General features: G+C 40.0%; 1 protein-coding gene across 2 annotated transcripts in view; it reads left to right on the top strand.

Moving 5' to 3' along the window:
- SEMA3C (semaphorin 3C) overlaps positions 1 to 20,319 on the top strand; it is a 169,053-nt gene that overhangs the window by 98,577 nt on the left and 50,157 nt on the right. Inside the window, exons 1-5 of one of the 2 annotated variants that reach the window (XM_077807873.1) lie at positions 1,004 to 1,108; positions 4,171 to 4,233; positions 12,121 to 12,240; positions 12,702 to 12,711; positions 17,960 to 18,043. In XM_077807873.1, coding sequence (XP_077663999.1) covers positions 1,019 to 1,108; positions 4,171 to 4,233; positions 12,121 to 12,240; positions 12,702 to 12,711; positions 17,960 to 18,043 — 367 coding nt within the window. In that variant the 5' untranslated portion in view covers positions 1,004 to 1,018. Of the gene's footprint in view, positions 1 to 947; positions 1,109 to 4,170; positions 4,234 to 12,120; positions 12,241 to 12,701; positions 12,712 to 17,952; positions 18,044 to 20,319 lie in introns of those variants that run through there. The other variant, XM_077807872.1, reaches the window with a different exon arrangement.

Here is a 20,319-nt window from a genome sequence, read left to right as displayed (position 1 = left end):
GGTGAGGTAATATCTTTTCCTGGGCCAAGTTCTGTTGTTGAAAGCGGCAAACGTTCAAGCTACACAGCATGTAACTTTCACTAACAGAACTTGGTGCAACAAAAGATATGACCTCACCTACCTTGTCTCTGTCTTCTTACAGCAGTTGTCTCTCCAGAACAGAAGAGCATTGGCAAGGTGGTGTAGAGTTGTAAGCATTGCAAATGCTTGTGTTGTTCCTGTAATGGGCATGAGTGTGCACCACTGAAGGCAATGAGAGTTTTGCCATTTACTTCAGGAGGGACCCGAGTGGAGTTTATCTGAATAAACAGATGAGTTCAACGTAAAAGGGTGACACAATAGCTCCCGTCCCATTAAAAAAAAAGAAAGAAAATTGCCTATTTGAGTTTGATTTCATAATTAGATTTTCTTTGAAACTAACCATAGCCTGTCAAAAGTAATTAAAATTCATTATGGGGAATTAGGAGAATAATTAATTTTGTCAAAAAAAAAAAAGCAACTTCCCCTTGAAAATATATAGGCAGCCATTCTCAGTGAAATCCTCTGTTAGGAAAAGTAACTGAAATGTATTTATGTAGCTTTTATTGATTGTCTTCTGTCATAAACTTTATAATGTATTGAGTCCATTCTTTAATTTTATAAATAATCTGCCTTAAAAGCTAAAGCTTTAAATAATAACATCCATTAAAATAGTGGAGTTCATTAGCTGAATGGATAAATCAATGACTGACTCTTACTTACCCTGTAAATACTATTCACTTAAACTTGGAAAGGAAAATTGGTTTTAACTGAACACTAGCTTTATTGCCAACAGCTTGATATAATTTTTTCTGTTGTTATTAGCTACACTTATATTTAAAGGGTCTTTTATTTCAAATAAGATGCAATTATAAAACCAAGAAAAGCAACTGAATGCCTTTGCTAACTTGTGGTACTCACTGTTACAGAGCTGCAGGAAACCAAGACCTCTGAATATTACCATATATCCCACCACCCACTCGATTACAGGATATTATTAATGGATGAAGATCAGGACCGGATCTATGTGGGCAGCAAAGATCACATTTTGTCTTTGAATATTAATAATATAAGCCAGGACCCTCTGAGTGTAAGTTCAAAAGTTCTTCCAGAACCCAATATCATTTTACTGCATGCCTTTTTTTTAAGGGAAAAAAATGTGTGTTTCATTAGACCAGCAGTAGGCAGAAGTCTAAATCCACACCTCATTGAACAGTTAGTACTTGTTTGATGTGTAACATGAGATGAACAAAACTTTAAAATGACTCAAAACATTTCATTCAACCTGTTTACTTGTTTTTGAGTCATTTGCATGGTGGCTCAGTCTCATAAGGAGCACCTTGTATTAGGTGACTGATGTAAAATTTCCACTCCCCTCAAAGATTTGAGAGTATTCAAAGCTGCAGCTTTAAAAGAACCTTGTAAGCAGCTTGAGGATATATTTTTGTAACTGTCTCCTTTTTCAGGCTATGCGAGGGAAATGAATAGGATGAAGCTGTCTTTAATCTTAGACTAGGTTTGTTTTATTTTCCTACGATAAAGAAAGTCCCATAGCTGAAGTTTCTCCTCTGAACTTTTTTGCTTCTGTTTTATAATCCCTCCCATTTTTGTATCATAGGGGAGTAATACATTCCTAGTTTCAGAGACATAACGCTAATCCTGTCTCCATTGCGGTCCCCCTCCATACCGTCCTCTCCTTTCAGTTATTGTAACACTCTTTCCTCAGGCCACCTCATGTATCTGCTCTCTATATTCTAGCATGTGCAAAATGTTCATGCCTTCTCCCTCAGCTGTATGGAAAATGCTGTGACATCATTCCAGTGTTTGGAAACCTCCAAAGGCTTCTGTTTTACTTCAGAACCTGTTCAAATTCAGATTTCTGTAAAATATACTTAACAGATCTTTTCTCTCTGATAAAGAACACATATTTAATAATAGATTTCAGAGTAGCAGCCGTGTTAGTCTGTATTCACAAAAAGAAAAGGAGTACTTGTGGCACCTTAGAGACTAACCAATTTATTTGAGCATGAGCTTTCCTGAGCTACAGCTCACTTCATCAGTGAATGCATCTGATGAAGTGAGCTGTAGCTCATGAAAGCTTATGCTCAAATAAATCGGTTAGTCTCTAAGGTGCCACAAGTACTCCTTTTCTTTTTATATGTAATAATGGGGTCTTCAGTCTGACAGGGAAAGGTATAACACAATCCAATGGCTGGAAGTTGAAGCTAGATAAATTCAGACTGGAAATTAGGTGTGAATTTTTAAAAGTGAGAGTTGGCATCATGGGCAAATTTAAAATCAAGATTGGATTTTTTTTAAAAAAAGATCTGCTCTAGGAATTATTTTAGGGAAGTTCTGTGGCCTGTGTTATACAGGAGGTCAGGCTAGATGATCACAGTGGTCCGTCTGGCTTTGGAATCTATGAATCTCATCTGATCCTTTAGTCCAGCATCCATCTTTTTACTGTACCTCCACATAATTTATAATCTCCGTTGGTACTAAAGGCTTGTACTATCTGGAACAGCCTTATTGTACTGCCACACTGATTAAACCCCACTGCAAAACTCATCTGAAAACCTGTTTTCTTTCTTTTTCTGTGTATGTCAGTCTTCTCTCAAACTGCTGTTATTTATTCTGTGAAGTGTTTGGGTGGATGTGTAGATAGATAGATAGATAGATATATGATATGCGTGCATGCAAGCAGTATGCTTTACAAACTAATATTGCAATGCACTGTAATAGTAAAATGTAAACCAGAGTCAGGGTTTACTTACATATACCCATATAGAGCAAAACAAAAATAAAAACAACCAAACAAAAGCAAAAAAATGTCCCCATACAGTTCTGACAGGTCACATGACCACCCAATATTAGGCTGCTCCAAACTGGAATTTATCCAGTGTCTGCAGGGTTGCTACTTAATCTTTCTTTATAGTGGCTGAATTTTGCTACTCTTGTGTCACCTGGGAGATTCTGTTCAACGTGGTCTCTTTTATGTTGCGATTCATTTGCTTAAATATCACTAAAACATCTATTGAAATAATAACATTTTTAATATAGGAAAGATGCACAGAAATGAACCATCAGCTAAATACATTTAGACTCAAGTCTGTCATCACAATTCTCTTTTTATTGTTATGATATTGCTAGTGGTATCTTGAGACAGAATTCTGATTTACTTTTCCTTATCAGCCTAACCCACCTATGAAGAGTATAGAGAGTGTTTCTCTATTACTGCCTTTTCTGTTTCAAGATCAGAGTTAATGATGGATGAATTTTAAAAAAAAAAATCAGAGTTTGAGTATGGTTTGGATAAGCATTCAGATCTTAAGGTGCTTATCTGAAAGTTATCTATAACTCCAGATTCTGCTAAATTCAGCTGGAAATTTTAAGAGAACACATTTTCTCATGAGATATCCAGCACTTCTGCTTCTGCTTCCAAAAGAGAAACACTGTAATAACAGCCTTTCTTGCTGTATTTCAGCACTTCCGATTTCAAGTCATGGACCATCCCTGGAAGTAGCATAGGGATATTAATAAAAATGTATCCGGTATCCAAAGATTTCAGAACCTCAGAAAAGTTTTAATCCTAAAATTCTTTTGTTCAGTTGTACAGAATAGCAAAAGTTCAGAGGGGTTTGCAGTTTGTCCAGGTTGGTTAACTAATCCTTAATTGGAGCAGCAAACTTTAGGCTAGATACTTAGCTAGTATAAATCAGCTTGTCTCCATTGATTTCAAGGAAGCTACACTAATTTATTACAGCTGAGGATCTGGCCCATTATTTTCAATATTGCATCCTAAAATACAAAGCTTTCATTTACCATTGTTTTTATGTAAAAATAAACTTTTATAAAAGAATAACAGCAACAGTTTTTTCAGGGCCTATGTTTTAAACTGATGCATGCCTAATCCAGACTTGTAGGGAAAAGTAAAACTCTCTTTACTGTTTAAACTGGATTTCTGTCAGAAAAATATGTGGCAGAAATATTTTTCCCTAGCAAAAAAGGTATGAAATCTGTAAAAATATTGACTTTGTGAACTCAGAAATACTTGAAGGAAACCTGTTAGCATAAACTAGATGGGGTGATGAATGTTGTATATATTCAACTAAAATTATGTAGTTCCTTAAATTATTATTTCTTTCCAAATAGATTTTCTGGCCAGCATCAGCAATCAAAGTTGAAGAGTGCAAAATGGCTGGCAAAGATCCTACAGTAAGTTTTATACACACACACACACACACACACACACACAATTAAATATTTGGCCATTGAGTCAGAGCACCTTGAGTGCAGCTGAAAGCAAGATGTAAGGGGTGTGGGCTTTTGTTTTTTAATACTCTGCAGGTCAAACGGTAAAGTGAAATTCTGGAAAATGAGAATATTTACACAGTATACGTCTTCAGATTTTGTCTGGAAAAAAATATGTACATTGCTCACTTTCACTACTGGATTTATGATTTTTGTTTTGTTTTTTGTTAGTGATGGATAGCATTAATAATGCTTGTTCCAAGTATCTCCCGGAGAATATATTGTAGACTGCTGAGCTAATGATAATGTCAGTGCCTGGACTAGCTCCCAGACAATATATAGTCTTTTCTATGGAAAGAATCTTTGCAAATGGGCCGTGGTTATTCTTCACATTCCAACAGCACACAGAATTGGTCATAAAAAAACCCCACTTGTATTAGTTCTCTAACACAGTGTTTTAGGCAGATATCTGAAAAATAGCAGTGCTTCCTTAAAACAGGTAAATTTTACACACACTATAACTATACATGGGAAATGAAAACCAAAGATATGCTGTGATAAACAGTTATACACTGAAGCCACAATTTTGTAGGTGGGTCTGTGCAGATCCTGACTTCAGTGTGGAGCTGTGTGTGGGCGTAGGTATCTGCCTGCATTCCTCTCATTGAAGGATCAGGTACTAAGGCCTGTATACATTTGCTTGTTTCACACACACAAAGAAAATTGGTGTGCTCAAACAAATAGACAGCGACATTTGCTGTTCTCCCCAATTTTAACATAAGAACATAAGAATGGCCATACTGGGTCAGACCAATGGTCCATCCAGCCCAGTATCCTGTCTACTGACAGTGGCCAATACCAGGTGCCCCAGAGGGAATGAACCTAACAGGTAATGATCAAGTGATCTCTCTCCTGCCATCCATCTCCATCCTCTGACAAACAGAGCCTAGGGACACCATTTCTTACCCATCCTGGCTAATAGCCATTAATGGACTTAACCTCCATGAATTTATCCAGTTCTCTTTTAAACCATGTTATAGTCCTAGCCTTCACAACCTCCTCAGGCAAGGAGTTCCACAGGTTGACTGTGCGCTGTGTGGAGAAGAACTTCCTTTTATTTGTTTTAAACCTGCTACCCATTAATTTCATTTGGTGGCCCCTAGTTCTTATATAATAACTTATATATAATATAATATATAAATATAATAACAGTAAATAACTTTTCCTTATTCACTTTCTCTCCATCACTCATGATTTTATATACCTCTATCATATCCCCCCTTAGTCTCCTCTTTCCAAGCTGAAAAGTCCTAGCCTCTTTAATCTCTCCTCATATGGGACCCGTTCCAAACCCCTAATCATTTTAGTTGCCCTTTTCTGAACCTTTTCTAATGCCAGCATATCTTTTTTGAGATGAGGGGACCACATCTGTACACAGTATTCAAGATGTGGGCGTACCATGGATTGACATAACGGCAATAAGATATTCTTCATCTTATTCTCTATCCCTTTTTTAATGATTCCTAACATCCCATTTGCTTTTTCGACTGCCGCTGCACACTGCGTGGACGTCTTCAGAGAACTATCCACGATGACTCCAAGATCTTTCTCCTGATTAGTTGTAGCTAAATTAGTCCCCATCATATTGTACGTATAGTTGGGGTTATTTTTTCCAATGTGCATTACTTTACATTGATCCCCATTAAATTTCATTTGCCATTTCATTGCAAAATGGGGAGATGCCACACCCCTTATTGAAATGATCCCAGTCTTCACTGACATCATCGCCTCAGACACAACAATTTTTCCATAAAAGAATTTAAGCACTGGAGTTACTAATGTGACACAAATAAATTGTTTTTTCCCCAGCACCAATCTTCAGAAGGCATTTGGTTCACAGAATCATAGAACATCAGGGTTGGAAGGGACCTCAGGAGGTCATCTAGCCCAACCCCCTGCTCAAAGCAGGACCAATCCCTAACTAAATCATCCCAGCCAGGGCTTTGTCAAGCCTGACCTTAAAAACTTTTTAGGAAGGAGATTCCACTACCTCCCTAGGTAACGCATTCCAGTGTTTCACCACCCTCCTAGTGAAAAAGATTTTTCCTAATATCCAACCTAAACCTCCCCCACTGCAACTTGAGACCATTACTCCTTGTTCTGTCATCAGCTACCACTGAGAACAGTCTAGATCCATCCTCTTTGGAACCCCCTTTCAGGTAGTTGAAAACAGCTATCAAATCCCCCCTCATTCTTCTCTTCCGCAGACTAAACAATCCCAGTTCCCTCAGCCTATCCTCATAAGTCATGTGTTCCAGACCCCTAATCATTTTTGTTGCCCTTCGCTGGACTCTTTCCAATTTTTCCACATCCTTCTTGTAGTGTGGGGCCCAAAACTGGACACAGTACTCCAGATGAGGCCTCACCAATGTCGAATAGAGGGGAATGATCACGTCCCTCGATCTGCTGGCAATGCCCTTACTTATACATCCCAAAATGCCGTTGGCCTTCTTGGCAACAAGGGCACACTGTTGACTCATATCCAGCTTCTCATCCACTGTAACCCCTAGGTCCTTTTCTGCCGAACTGCTACCGAGCCATTCGGTCCCTAGTCTGTAGCGGTGCATGGGATTCTTCCGTCCTAAGTGCAGGACTCTGCACTTGTCCTTGTTGGTTGAATTCTGTTTTCATTGATGTTCTGATCCAGAGCTCAGCAAAGTCAAGAGGAGACTTTCCATTAATTTTAATGGGCTTTGGATCATGCTTTCATGCTGGTTTAAATCCAGGACCACACCACTGATGTTCAGTAAAGTGATCCTGGAATTATGCAATATAAAAGAAAGAATATTCCTTTGGAAACAATGGGCCTGATCCAAAACTTTTTGAGGTCTATGGGAAAGTCCTATTGATTTCAATGGACTTCGAAACAGGTCCAGTGTTACCGTATTTCAGGTACATATACAGCTTGAAAATATTTTATTAGTTGCACATTTCCTAATGCCAAATTAAATGTAATGGTGACATTAAATGCTCATTCCAGACACTGTCATACTAAAATAGTGAGCTCACTAACCAAAATCAGACTGACATTAAAATTATGTTTTCCTGAGTCTATCATAGTTCAATGTACTTTTGATTAAAGGAAAGGAAAACAAAATATATTGGACCTACCTGAGCATAATGCAATGTAGCCTTTTCAGTAAAACTCTAGAAAATAATATATTCTAGTGCTCCACAGCAACAAAATGATTCTTTAAATAAATAAAGTAGGGTTGAGACAGTAACATATCTGTTTTTCCTTTCTAGATTATAATAGAATTAAAATATATGGTTTTTCTTAAGGCATATGTGTCATCTGCTACATTTTATTAGTTCTTTACATTGTTGCTGTTACAGCTTGCAACAGCCTGGATCCAGTAGCTTGTTAAACTGCATTAAACATAGAGAATACAAAATAGAGCAGTATATAATTGCATTTTAAGAGTTATGGGTTGGTTTAAGTTTGGGGATTTTTTTTAATATAGTGAGATCATCAGTCTTATTCAAGTCTCCAAATATATAGTGACCCTTTTTGCAGCAAGGATACATCACAGCATGGAAGGTGCTTTTGCCTTGAGAGCAATATACAAAATGTGTGCTCCATTTGAAAAAAACCAAAAAAATAAAACAAACAAACCCCACAAATCTCTATTTTCCAAGGAGTTTCTTTTAAACTTGATTACTCAAGAGTGAGACTTTTATAGCATTTTTCCATAATGAAGCATCTCGGGATGCTTTACAGTATGATTAGCAATAAAGGCCACATTGCTAAATACAGCCTCTGTTTTTGCACCTGCAATTGATTGTCTCCACATTCCACTACAAGCCCAATCAAGTATTTAAAATATGGGAATCCTATCATTTGCACTCACATTTAATTCCATCTGCTTTTTTGTGTCTGTCATTCATTGCAGATCCAAAATTGCAGGTACAAAACTAAAGTCTTAGGTGAAGACACTTTAAATATGTGACCCTAACACTTGGTCCATCCTAAAGGGTTAATAAGAAATAAAAGTCTGTCCGAACATATGACTATGAAGTTAAAAAGCCAGCTTCTGCTTCCACTGAAAACAGGGGTAGGTCTGATCAAAAATTCATTGAAGTCAATTGGACTCTTTGCCATTGACTTGTTTTTGGAGTGCAGTTGAGCATTCTTGATTTTTTAAATAGTCAGGGCTGGATTTTCATCTCACTTGTATCTGTTTTACATTGGTATTATTCCACTGAATTTGTTGGAAATACTCTTCATTTACACCATTGATAGTGAGCTCAAAATCTAGTAGCTCCCAAAAAGCCAGTGCATAATAACTAATTGATTGACAATGCAAAAAGTTACATATGCAAATGCAAGCATACTTTACTTCAGGCAATGTCCAGAAAAGTGAGCAATCACTAATATTCAAAAATTAGTGTCCCTCTTGGTGAAGGTTTATATAGTACGTCCACAATTCAATAGGTATCAGCGTAAATAGGATAGCACAAATACATTCTCTAGTCCCCATCAGAATCTTAGCCATTATATTCTGTTCCTGTTGAATACAAGTAATGTTAGCGGAAAATCAAAATTCCAATAGGTAGCACGTTGTAATAACCATTATGGGAGGACGTGAATATCTGGGTTGGAATTATTATATCAGAGACATCCAGCAATTCTGGAAATATTTCTCAAGTATAAGAAATCTGCCTCTACTACTGAAGAGATATGGAAAGCCAAAATGAGGCTTAGCTTAAGCAGAATTCCCAATCTTTTTTCTAGAGGCCATGGCTATTTATCAAAATTTCCGAAGGTGGAAGAGAAATGATACCTTATCAGCTAAAGATGACAAAATCAATCAAGTGCAATTCTTGTCAAAGCAATTTCAGATTCCAAATAATTCACCCCGATTTCACGATTATTGACATTATTTGCAGTGGAAATACCTAGTAACACATGAGCTCATGACAAACTGATTATTTGCATTCCCAACCAAAGCTGTCTCTGTGCTATCATGTGACCTCAGACAAGTCAGCCGTTAAAGAAGAATAAGGTAACATAATAGCTAGAAAAGGCAAATAAGATACTAAAAAGATAAGTTTTGCTGAATCAAAGATCTTCAGGTTCCAATGTTATTTTTTTTAAAGGATTTAAGTTACAATGCCCTGTTTTAATGGGATGGGGATTGTAAGAGAATCACCCAGATTAGTCATTTATAAAATCATAGGGAGAGATCATTGGCACTACACTGGGGAATAATAAACATCAGCAAGGGATCGAAAGAACAATTTCAGAACCGGCTCCCTGACCTCAATCTGTGAGGCAAAATTAAAATCTCAGAAAATCAGTATTGAGCCAGATTGTGTAACCGGCCTGTTAATCACCACACAGGAGAGATGAGGGCACAGTAAATGTTAAAACATGAGCTCACAGTGCTGTCCTTAAAGGAATGTCAGATTCCTCTAGCTATCTCCATACCCTGGCTGCAGATATGGTGGAAAGAAGACACAATGATTACTGGAGGGGCTTTATCCTTGGTAACAGTAGAGAACAACCCTGTGTTACACTCAGGTACTATTCATCAAACCATAGTCTCCCTGTCTTACTCTCCAAGGAGCTTTTTTATAAGATTACCCAACACAGAATCCTTTATGTAGAGCTGTTCCTGTAAAGCCCCCATTGACAGGAACAAACATTGAAGCAGCATTCTGCCTTCCTGGCATGAAGTTATGTGGTGCGTATGAGCCAGTAGTGCGTCTTTGACTAGCTCCTCTCCTCCTCTTCACCCACAGCACAAGTAGACAACACTGAGATATTTCCTGTGCAGGACTGATTTTGACAGCACGACCGCACAGCCAAGCAGCTCTTGAGGCGCAGCAGTGACTTATTAGATGTGGGGAAGCGGAAGGATGTAGGGACAGCTCTCAGCTTTAGGAAAATTGTCTATTTTGATAAGGATCCCATAATAACTCATTTAATGCAATAACAGTTAAACCTCCTTGCCATTTGCTGCACTGCATTTCTAATGGGGAAGCTTTTTTGTCCCACCAGCACAGAACTCCTGACAGTTATAGAACCACTTTTTGGGTGCCTTTATAAACAGGTGTCATAGCAGAGTTCCATTATATATTGAACTGAAAATGTGAATGTCTTCAAATATAAACAAAATGGGCAGCCTGTTGAGGAAGGATTAGCTCCCATGATTAGCACGGGAGTGATTGATAGCCTAGGTTCCAACCATGAACCCTTTATGCACACACAGTTCTCAGTGACTTCAAGGAATGTTACCCGGTTGAATACAAGGGCAGAACTGGGCTTTTGATAACTAAAAATATGGAAAAGAAACATCTGGGTATATGAGCTTATCTAAAGGGCAGCAGCAGCTGATCAGTGTAAAAAAAAAGGAGGGGGGGATTGAAAGGAAAGGGATGCTAGCAGGAGAATGGGAGAGAATCATGGAATCATTGGAAGGGACCTCAGGAGGTCATCTAGTCCAACCCCCTGCTCAAAGCAGAATGCAGAGCACCGCTCACCTTATGTGTATATTTGCTCTATGTATGCTGCTTTGAAATCGTTAAAGCAGGTTTTCAATATTGGGCAACATTTCACATCCATTGGGGATTTGCTCATGCTATGAGCTTCTCAGGCTCTTATTATTTTGGAGGGAAGTTGTCTAGACACGTAATAGGCGCTGTTTTTTTCCAACAGCTTCCACCTCTGAAATGGTGGTTTTTAACAGCAATAACTGGGAAAAGGCATGACCTCTTTACAGAGACTTCCTTGAGGGCACTGCAGATTAAGAGCAAAAGCCTGGTTTCCCTCAGGAGCTTGATTCTCCCTTTGCAGGGCATGGGTAACTCCTGTTGAAGTAAATGAGAATTACTCCTGGCCTGTGGGGAGAGGATCAGGACCCCTTTGTGGATGGCCCTGATATGCTGTGGTTCTCTGAGCAAAAAGAGTGGGCTATAGAGAAGCTGAACATGGAGAATCATAGAATCATAAAATATCAGGGTTGGAAGGGACCTCAGGAGGTCATCTAATCCAACCCCTTGCTCAAAGCAGAACTGATCCCCAATTAAATCATCCAGCCAGGGCTTTGTCAAGCCTGACCTTAAAAACTTTTAAGGAAGGAGATTCCACCACCTCCCTAGGTAACGCATTCCAGTGTTTCACCACCCTCCTAGTGAAAAAGTTTTTCCTAATATCCATCCTAAATCTCCCCCACTGCAACTTGAGACCATTACTTCTTGTTCTGTCATCTGCTACCACTGAGAACAGTCTAGAGCCATCCTCTTTGGAACCCCCTTTCAGGTAGTTGAAAGCAGTTATCAAATCCCCCCTCATTCTTCTCTTCCGTAGACTAAACATCCCCAGTTCCCTCAGCCTCTCCAGAGTCCTTGGTTTCTGCATACTCCATGCTGGCCCATCCATGGCAATCCGGAGAACAGAACAGGCTGGAAGAAAGGGCACAGGCATGGCTTGTAGGTTTACGGCTATGTAGCCCTGCTGGCCAAAACTCCCCGTGGACGAGAAGTGAAGTAGCCATAGCTTTTCAGATGAGAACAAGAGTCCCTGCTCCAGCCCCCAACACTTGCACAAAGGCTGTTGACTGAAGCTTTTGGACAGGGGTCATGGATTTGGCTCTATCCAAGGAATAAAAAAGGGAGCAAGGGAGTTTATCCAAAATAATGAGACTAATTGCAACAGAAAGTATTGTAATAAAGAAGTTGACAAGGACAGCATTAAAATTATCAGCTGTTCCTATTCCTTTGTGTTTCCCAACATTCAATACATTTTGTCTGCATGCATATTTATTAAGTCTTTTTCTTTCCCTACAGCATGGCTGTGGAAATTATGTACGCGTGATACAGACCTTCAATCGCACCCATTTGTACGTCTGTGGGAGTGGAGCATTCAGCCCAGTATGCACATACCTCAACAGAGGGCGCAGGTCTGAGGTAAGTGTTTTCATTCATTGTTCCCATGCTCTCTGTGGTGGATACTTTTAGTGCTGGACAAATACACTTATCCAACAAGGATGAGTTTCGAAACTGGGCTTGGAGATCTCATGAGGTTACTTTGTCCAGTCAGGCTACAAATAGCACAAGAACAGCCATTCTCCTGGTTTTCTGACACTTCTGTTTCCAGTCCCAGCTGCTACCAGAGAGCATGACATGCATGAAAGTAGAAAATGGTTTGATAGTATTAGCCTCAGGAAAAGCTCACTTCAGACTTTGGGGTAAGGTTTGGCTAGTTCTCATTTTATCTGAACTGGTTCATTCATTACTAATTTGTCATCCAAAACTGGGAGAAATCTTTGGAAATAAATAGCAGTAGAAGAAAACTCAGTAAGGTCCCTCACTTATTCCCCATCCTGCAAGGCATTTATCCATGGGAGTAGTATTGTTAAGTTCAATAGGACTACTCCTGTGGGCCACATACTCACCAGGGTAAGTGTTTGCAGGATGGGGACCTACAATCCTGAACCTGCAATCTCTATTCGGGTAGAGCTCCCACTGAAACCTCATTGACAAGAAAAGTTGTGCCTGAATAGATGCTGCAAGGTTGGTCATCGATTAACATATCAGGGTGAGATCCTCAGCTGGTGTAAATCTGCTTATTTCCATGATGGCTCCAATTGAGGTATCCTGATTTAATTCCTAAGAACCACAGAAGCAACTTAGTTTACATATGGTAACAGAGAATTCAAGAATTAAATGGTTAAGTATCACAGTAACTTTCTGAAGTCTTCTTGTGACAAGTCTAATTGTCCTGTAAAGTTTACCACCCATCTACCATTTAAAAAAGATTCCCCTCCACACACCTGTTTTTTGTTTTTTGTTTTCCCTTCCAGGCAGCATAATTTGTGCTAAGTACTACTTGTCCTCCTACATTTTAAATCATAAACCATTTTCTCCTTCCCGCATACTGCACTGTCATGGAATAATAGCTAGCCAAAGTGCTTCTTGTAAAGAGCAGCCTCTTAGTACGTTACCTGAGTTAGTTTGCCTGCTTTCAATTTGATTGTATTGGTTAAACATGTAAAAGCCCAGGAGTTTCATAAATGCATTTTCCAGACTTCATGATTTGAAAATGAAATGTTTGTTTCTGTTCAAATGTTGTAAGCAATACATGGAGTCGGGAAAGGAAAAAGGAAAGTTCTCATCTGAGTCCTGGCACTGTGGTAGAGTTTGGGTCAGACTGACTCTTACAGGCACAGAAAGCAGCGGTATGTTTTCATGCACATGGAGAAACAGCTGTGCTGCAGGGGAAGGGCAGGCAGTGCTAGCGTTGAGTTCTGCCACGGGAAGGCAGCTGTAAATGTCTGCTTCTGCTTCTGTAGAAGTCCATGTGGGTTTGGCCACTGATTTCAAAGGGAGAGGACTGGGTTCGAAATTCTCAACCCTCAAACACAAACTGCTTGGAGGGGCTACAGATCAGTGCCTCTCCTGGCAGGCCTTGCCCCATCCTTCCATGAAATGGTCCCCAGTAATCTGGGGGAGCATTGGCTGGCTCCAGGCCCCCAAGTAGACTGTGCAGACTGAATCGCTGTACTTCCACTTCTAGAAAACGGTCTGCCATTGGGGCTTAGGAGCCTGGGTTCAACAGCACAGAACCCCTGGAATGAATCTCTGGAATGAATGGATCTCTCTACCATAGAAATCTACTCTTCTCCTCTCAACTAATTAGGAACTGTCAGTCGTTCCATCCTGGTGACATTAATTCTAATTTAATTTAATCAGGAAATTTTAAAATTGAAAGTGATCCCATCTGTAGAATAATCAATATGATATCTTTTAAAACGTATGTAGCAGTTATACCATGCACTACAGAAATATTGAATCTGATTTCTTTGTTGTCAGAAAAGTGATTTCACTTTAAATAACACGAGGCTTCAAGATGATGCAAGATGTTAAAATTCTGAAGTTAAAAATAAAGACACGTCTTGGAGAGTAGAGTTGGCTTCACTTAGCTTGTCTCTGTAGCTACATGCCTAGGAACAATTGATTAAATAAACTGCTGTCTCAGACGTCTGGAGTCTGTCAGACACTTGACTAGGCATTGCACTCTCATTGCTGGTACTTCACAGGCCAACAATAGCAAAGCACTTTAAAGAGTACAGATTTAAATTCAAGTATTTCCTTCTGTACCTATTGCAAATGCGTAATTAGGAGAGCTGAGTGAAAAATTATGTCGTGCTGATGGGACTATTGAGAAGTTGTGTTTCCTTTGCTTTTGCAAAAACCATGATTTCACATTGAATTTGTCACTGTTTTCCACAAACAAATGGTTGTTTTTGCAGGTGTAAAATTGCTATTTTAAACAGGCATATCTATTTCTGCTGCAAACACTCCCTGGAAACCATAAAACACCACCCAGCATGACAGCACCATAGACTGGCACTCATGGGAGCCAGGTCTCAGGTTTTGGTTAATACATGATTGCAATAAAAGGGCATCGTGTTCCCAGCTAGAGAGCCCTCACTAGGGAGGCAGGATTTGGCCATCTCTGGTTAAATTGTATTTCCCTGACGCAGTTTATGAAAACATTCTTTGCTTCCCTTTCTCATTCTGTGCCTTGATACACTGGCCAAAGGAAAATGTTCTTTGCAGAGCTGAATGCTACTCTTGCCATCATAAAATGTAGACTTGTGTTAAACTCTCCCTGCAAGAACAGGTGAGGAAAAGGCTAATCATTTGCAGAATGTGATTACTGTGAACTTAACCACGTGTTATTCTAATATCAGAGTGGGTGCAAGTAGAAGCAAATGTTATGGCTGTGTGGATTTATGATGGTCTAAGAAAAAATAACTTAACACATTTGCAAAATATACGTGGTCTTGGGGCTCCTGGCAAATTGCCAGTGCAACAGTTCGGCATTTTGGAATAGTGTACAATAAGTATAAAATAGTAATATACATTAGTATCAAACTACATATTCATTAAGAAAACAGAGAACATAGACTTATAGTTAGGTTCGACACTTTGTTTAGAAGATCTGTCTAATGACTATAGTGATGGGATACATAGATAAGATTCCACAGCATTAGATTAGATAGATAGATAGATAGATAAGTAAGTAATGGAATTTGGGAACTTGCAGCTTTTAGTGAACATTTAAAAATCTGTCTCAAGTTAGTAGAGACCAAATTTAATACCCTCAGATGGTTGTTTAGTGGCCTGTGTGGCATCTAGGTTCCATCATGCTTGGTCTTATTAGGGAAGGAGTAAGTAATGAGTTGGTGCTCTTGTCAAGCTGTCTTACAGTGGCTCCAGAGTGTGAGTACCAACCTCAGGGCAGACTGTTAAGAAGCAGGGTATCAACCTCATATTGCATGTGAGTTCTATACTTAGATTTTGCCAACATATTATCAAGTGTGAACTCATCAAGCACTATCTTAGCTTGAACATGGAGTCACAGATAGACCCCTTGGGTACTCTGATCTATCTTGCCACTCAGATAAGCTTACCTTTGGGATAGACAGTCCCTTACACCAAAGATCACAGCAATATTCTGGTTACTCCCAGTCCCAAAGGACCAGTCACTTATCCTGGGTCAATTGCACCTTAGATATCACACCAAAGACAACACTGGTAACCCATCCTATAATAAACTATCTAAAGATTTATTAACTAGGAAAATGAAATAAAAAGTTATTTACAAGGTTAAAGCAGGTAAACACATACACACACAAATGAGTTCCCATCTTAAGTTTCAGAGGGCAATAGACGCTTCTATGGCTAACCCAGGCAAAGCACTGGGGATCTTTTGTGTATGCTTAATAATCCTTGCCCCTCAGAGTTCAAGCAGCATAAAAAATGCAATTTTTCCTCCTTAGGGCTTTTTATCCCTTTACCACTTCTCTTTGAGTTGCAAATTCAGCCACTGGGAGGAATTCAGTTGCATGTCTCCTCTTCCTAGCAGTGGGGGAGCAATCAACAAAGTCTTTTCTCCTCTGATGTTCCACAATGGTTTGTCTGGTGTCTATGGGCCTTCTTTCATTGGGCAACTGCTGTGCTGCTTCCTCCCTCCCCAGGCTGTAGGAGCCACTGCCTCCTTGGTGTTGCATGTTCCCGCGAGAGGCATCCCGAGAAATCTGGATGGTCGTGGGGGCGGGGGTGTGACATGAACCTTTCAAGTGTGTGTGTTTAATGTGCCCCTCCAAAAGTGGTCACATTTAAATTCCTGCTCATGCCCCTGCAGAGAAAACACTTGAATGTTACCTTATAACATGGGATACAGATGGTATAAGTGAGATTACAGAATGCTTGTAAATTGCTGCCTGCGTTAAAGTTTGAACACCAAGGTACATTTTTATAACTCTAATACATATTTAACCGTACTCGCACACAGGTGAGCCAGACTGGTTCCAGCTCTGTCTTTGTCAGTGTTCAGCTGAGACCTGGGGGCCTTGGCATGAGCTGGCACCTGGTCTGCCAGCATCACATAACTCATTCCAGTTTCTTGTGGATTGGCAACAACATCACAAAAACTTCATTCTGATTGGCTTTCTTGTGAATACTTGTGAATTACCTGTTCCTGGTTGAGACAGAAATAGCCTAAAATCCTTTCTTATCCTTGCAATTCTTTTTCTGGTACTGGCTGGACTCAGTAAATTAAGAGGGACACCAAGATGGGGTGGGAAAGCCAGTTAATCAAAGATGGCTTCTGTTCAAGGAACAGGTAAAGGTCCAGATTGCTTCTTCTTAACCTAAACACCTCACCCATTTTTGAATTGTAGTGTTGTGCATGACCTATACCATCTAAACAAGATTGCTGTCTTCTAACAGCAGTAAGAGAGCTAGTCCTACACTTGCTTTTGTTATCTGTAAGGCACCTACCACCATAGTGTCTGAGCAATGAGTGTAATCCAAGAGACAATGCTCTGAAGAAAATGAGTGTGCTTTAGGAATTATTTTGGAAGCGAGGTAAGGAGAAAGGCCCAGATTTTTAAAGCTGTTTAGGTGTCATTGCACTCAGTGTTGCAATGCCTAACTGATTTAGGAGCCTACATGTCATTTTCAAAAGAGATTTAGTCACGTAGAAGTCTAAATGCCATTGACTGTTGATGGCATTTAGATTCCTAAATGCCTAAATCCCATTTGAAAATGAGATTTAGACTTCTAAATCAGTTAGGCGTTGCGACACTGAGCACAGCAACATCTGAATACCCATAAAAATCTAGGCCCTTTTGATTTAGAATATGACAAGCTGACAGTTGAAAAGAGAGGCTTGCATTCTCGTGTATTATTACTAGAGTAGTTTATTGCAAGTGCTTTATGCTAGGCCCCTGATATAAATACCACAATGAATTCATCAGGTAATTCATAGGTAATTTCAAGACTATAGAAAAAATGTCTGCAGATGTTATTGCCAACATATAAGCTAGGTGGACCACAGACAGAGCAGCTCAGCTAAACTCGGAGGATACTTCCTACATTTGAGAGTGAATTGCATTTGTAATTACAGTGAAAATAATTGGGTACAAGTGAGAAGATAATGAAAACTCAGCATGAGACAGTTTTATTGTAAGTAGTAAAGCAAAAATCCACACCAGTGCTGACTATTCTTATTGTGGAGAACAACAAAGGAAAAAAAGGCCTCTCTGACCTTATTTTCATTTCTAAGGTTTCTAAATATCAGCAGTGACATGCATGTCTATATTGCAGGAGCAAGTCTTCATGATCGACTCCAAGTGTGAATCGGGGAAGGGGCGCTGTTCTTTCAACCCTAATGTGAACACAGTATCTGTTATGATCAGTAAGTAAAATAACCAAGGATCCTGGAGGCTTAAATCATTAATACTGAGCAGAGTGTGAAATGATAGGGTGTCATAAACAAATGGAGCACAGGGCACACCCTGCGAAAAGGAAATCATTGTGTTCATACTGCTTGTCAGGCATCTCCTGAAGGCCTGCCTGGAGCTCAGCATGGATGTGTGAAGGAAATGCAGAAGGAAGCAGCAACAAGGGAGGGAGGAATAGAGAGCAAGAGATTGTCCCCTTTTCATCTTTCACATTTTCCCAGGGTTAGCTTCAGCTTTTAAATATCTTAACCAGTTTTTTATATTTAAAAACTTTTTGACTTCATTCATCATAGCCAGTTCTTGCTTCTCATTGTCATGTAGTTAGGGAAGCAAAGCCTGCTGGAGTCTTTCGAGTTATTCTGCATTTCATATTTGTTGTCTCTGCTATTGAGGCCACCAGCTACTGCCAGGCTCTTCACTCTGCAGCTGGCTTTTTTTACTTACCCCTTCACGCCTACTGTATCATTGACTATAAATTTAGCAATTCACTTCCATATGAAAGGGCAGAGAGTGTGACAGCTGGTTCCCTTGACATCTCACTGTAGGTTGTCTGGCAGAGTGTTCAGTGAGAGTGAAACCTTGGCACACAGGGCCAGCACAATGCCTGTGCCCCACTTCAGTCCCACCTAAGCTCTTTGTTGAGATTTAAGTGGGGCATAGGCCTGGTGTAGTCTTTTGCACAGGGGTGAATTTCACCTTGAAAGAGAATGAAAGGAGAGCTCACAAATTCCACTTGGAGAAATCAACATATCCTCACTTCAACATGCCTGATTTCCAATGGTCTGTGGGCTGAAAAAAATGCCAGCACATTAAGGGCCAGATTTTCCCTTTGCCTTGCGCCTGTGCAAAGTGGGTGTAAAACACTACAGGCCTAATTCTGGTTTACACTAAGACCATTTTACACTCTGGTGGCAGTATAAAGAGCCTTCAAGTGGATGGAAATGTAATATGGCCTTAATGCAAAAGGAGAATCAGGCCCTATCACTTTGATTTAGCAGCATTTTATCCTCACTTGCACTGGCTTTGCATTGGTGAAAAAGATCACAGCAGGCACAGGGAAAGGGGTAATCAGACCCTCAGATCTCCCAGATTGCAGCAAGATATGCGTTAGCCATAACTCTGGGTTAGTCAGTCCATAATGAACTCCTCACTGGGCTTTCACAGCAAGGAATGAAAAGAATTTACTTTGGAATGGCAGGGCTTAGATGATTAATTTAACCGTTGCCCTGAATTCATTAAGCATGCTCAATTGGTTGTTTTGTTTGCCCTCTGCCTATTCACAGCCTGCAGTACATTCTGAGGACTATGCTAGCAGCCAGGCTGGAGCAGCAGCTGCCTGCAGCACAGACAATGCTACAACCCCTTGAGCCACATGTGCTCTTGAATGTGCAGTGTAGACATACCCTTTGCCGTTTAGATTTGCAGCGTGTTCAGAGACTACTTATTCCAAAGCCTCGTATGTTGAATTTGTATCTAATCCCTGATCTCTGAGGGCCCATCTGTGCCGACCCGCAGTTTTGACTGCAGGGGTGTGAATAACAACACACACCAAAGTGCTATGTTGAAACTCCCCTGTGTGGAGCTATGGGTGTGAACTAATAGGTTGCTAGTTAGTATTAACGTAGGACTACATAAATGTGAATTGGGAATCTTTGAGTTGGTGCCTGCAGAATCCACATGGGGGAGTTACAGGACAGCACTTTGGTGTGCACTGCTATTCACACCTAGGGTAGACATAGCCTAAATTAGCAGCCCAAACATAGTGTGTTTTTAGCCAAGGGAAAGAGCAGGACTTGCACAGATTTCTCAAACTTATTTAGGATTTTCTTAAACAAAGGGAAGAATTCTGTTGACCTCTGTGTACAGTATGTTGAGTTTCATAGCAAGTGCACACAATATAGCAAGACATTTAGCCCTGGGTTTTCACGGTAGTACCATGTGGTGTCTTAGCCATTCAGCTCCCATTGAAGTCAATGAGAGGTATCACAGTTGAAGTGCCAGGCATTCACCTGAAAGAGTAGGGCTCCAGGGACAGGTCCTTGGTTCTCTCCTCAAAACTCTATCAAAGACAAGGAACTGAACAGAATTATCTCTGCATCTTACCTGCAAAAATAGAAAGTTCCAAGGCCGCCTGGCATGGTAGTGAGCAGAGATGCAAGCAGAAGGGGATTCCAGTCTGCATGGAAGAAGGGAAAGTGTCACTTCTCTAGCATGATACTCTGCCTCTTTA

This window comes from Eretmochelys imbricata, chromosome 1 (assembly GCF_965152235.1).
Source record: "Eretmochelys imbricata isolate rEreImb1 chromosome 1, rEreImb1.hap1, whole genome shotgun sequence".
Taxonomy (NCBI): Eukaryota; Metazoa; Chordata; order Testudines; family Cheloniidae; genus Eretmochelys; species Eretmochelys imbricata.
The sequence above is the reverse complement of the archived record's forward strand: the minus strand, read 5'-3'. Positions and strand labels throughout refer to the sequence as shown.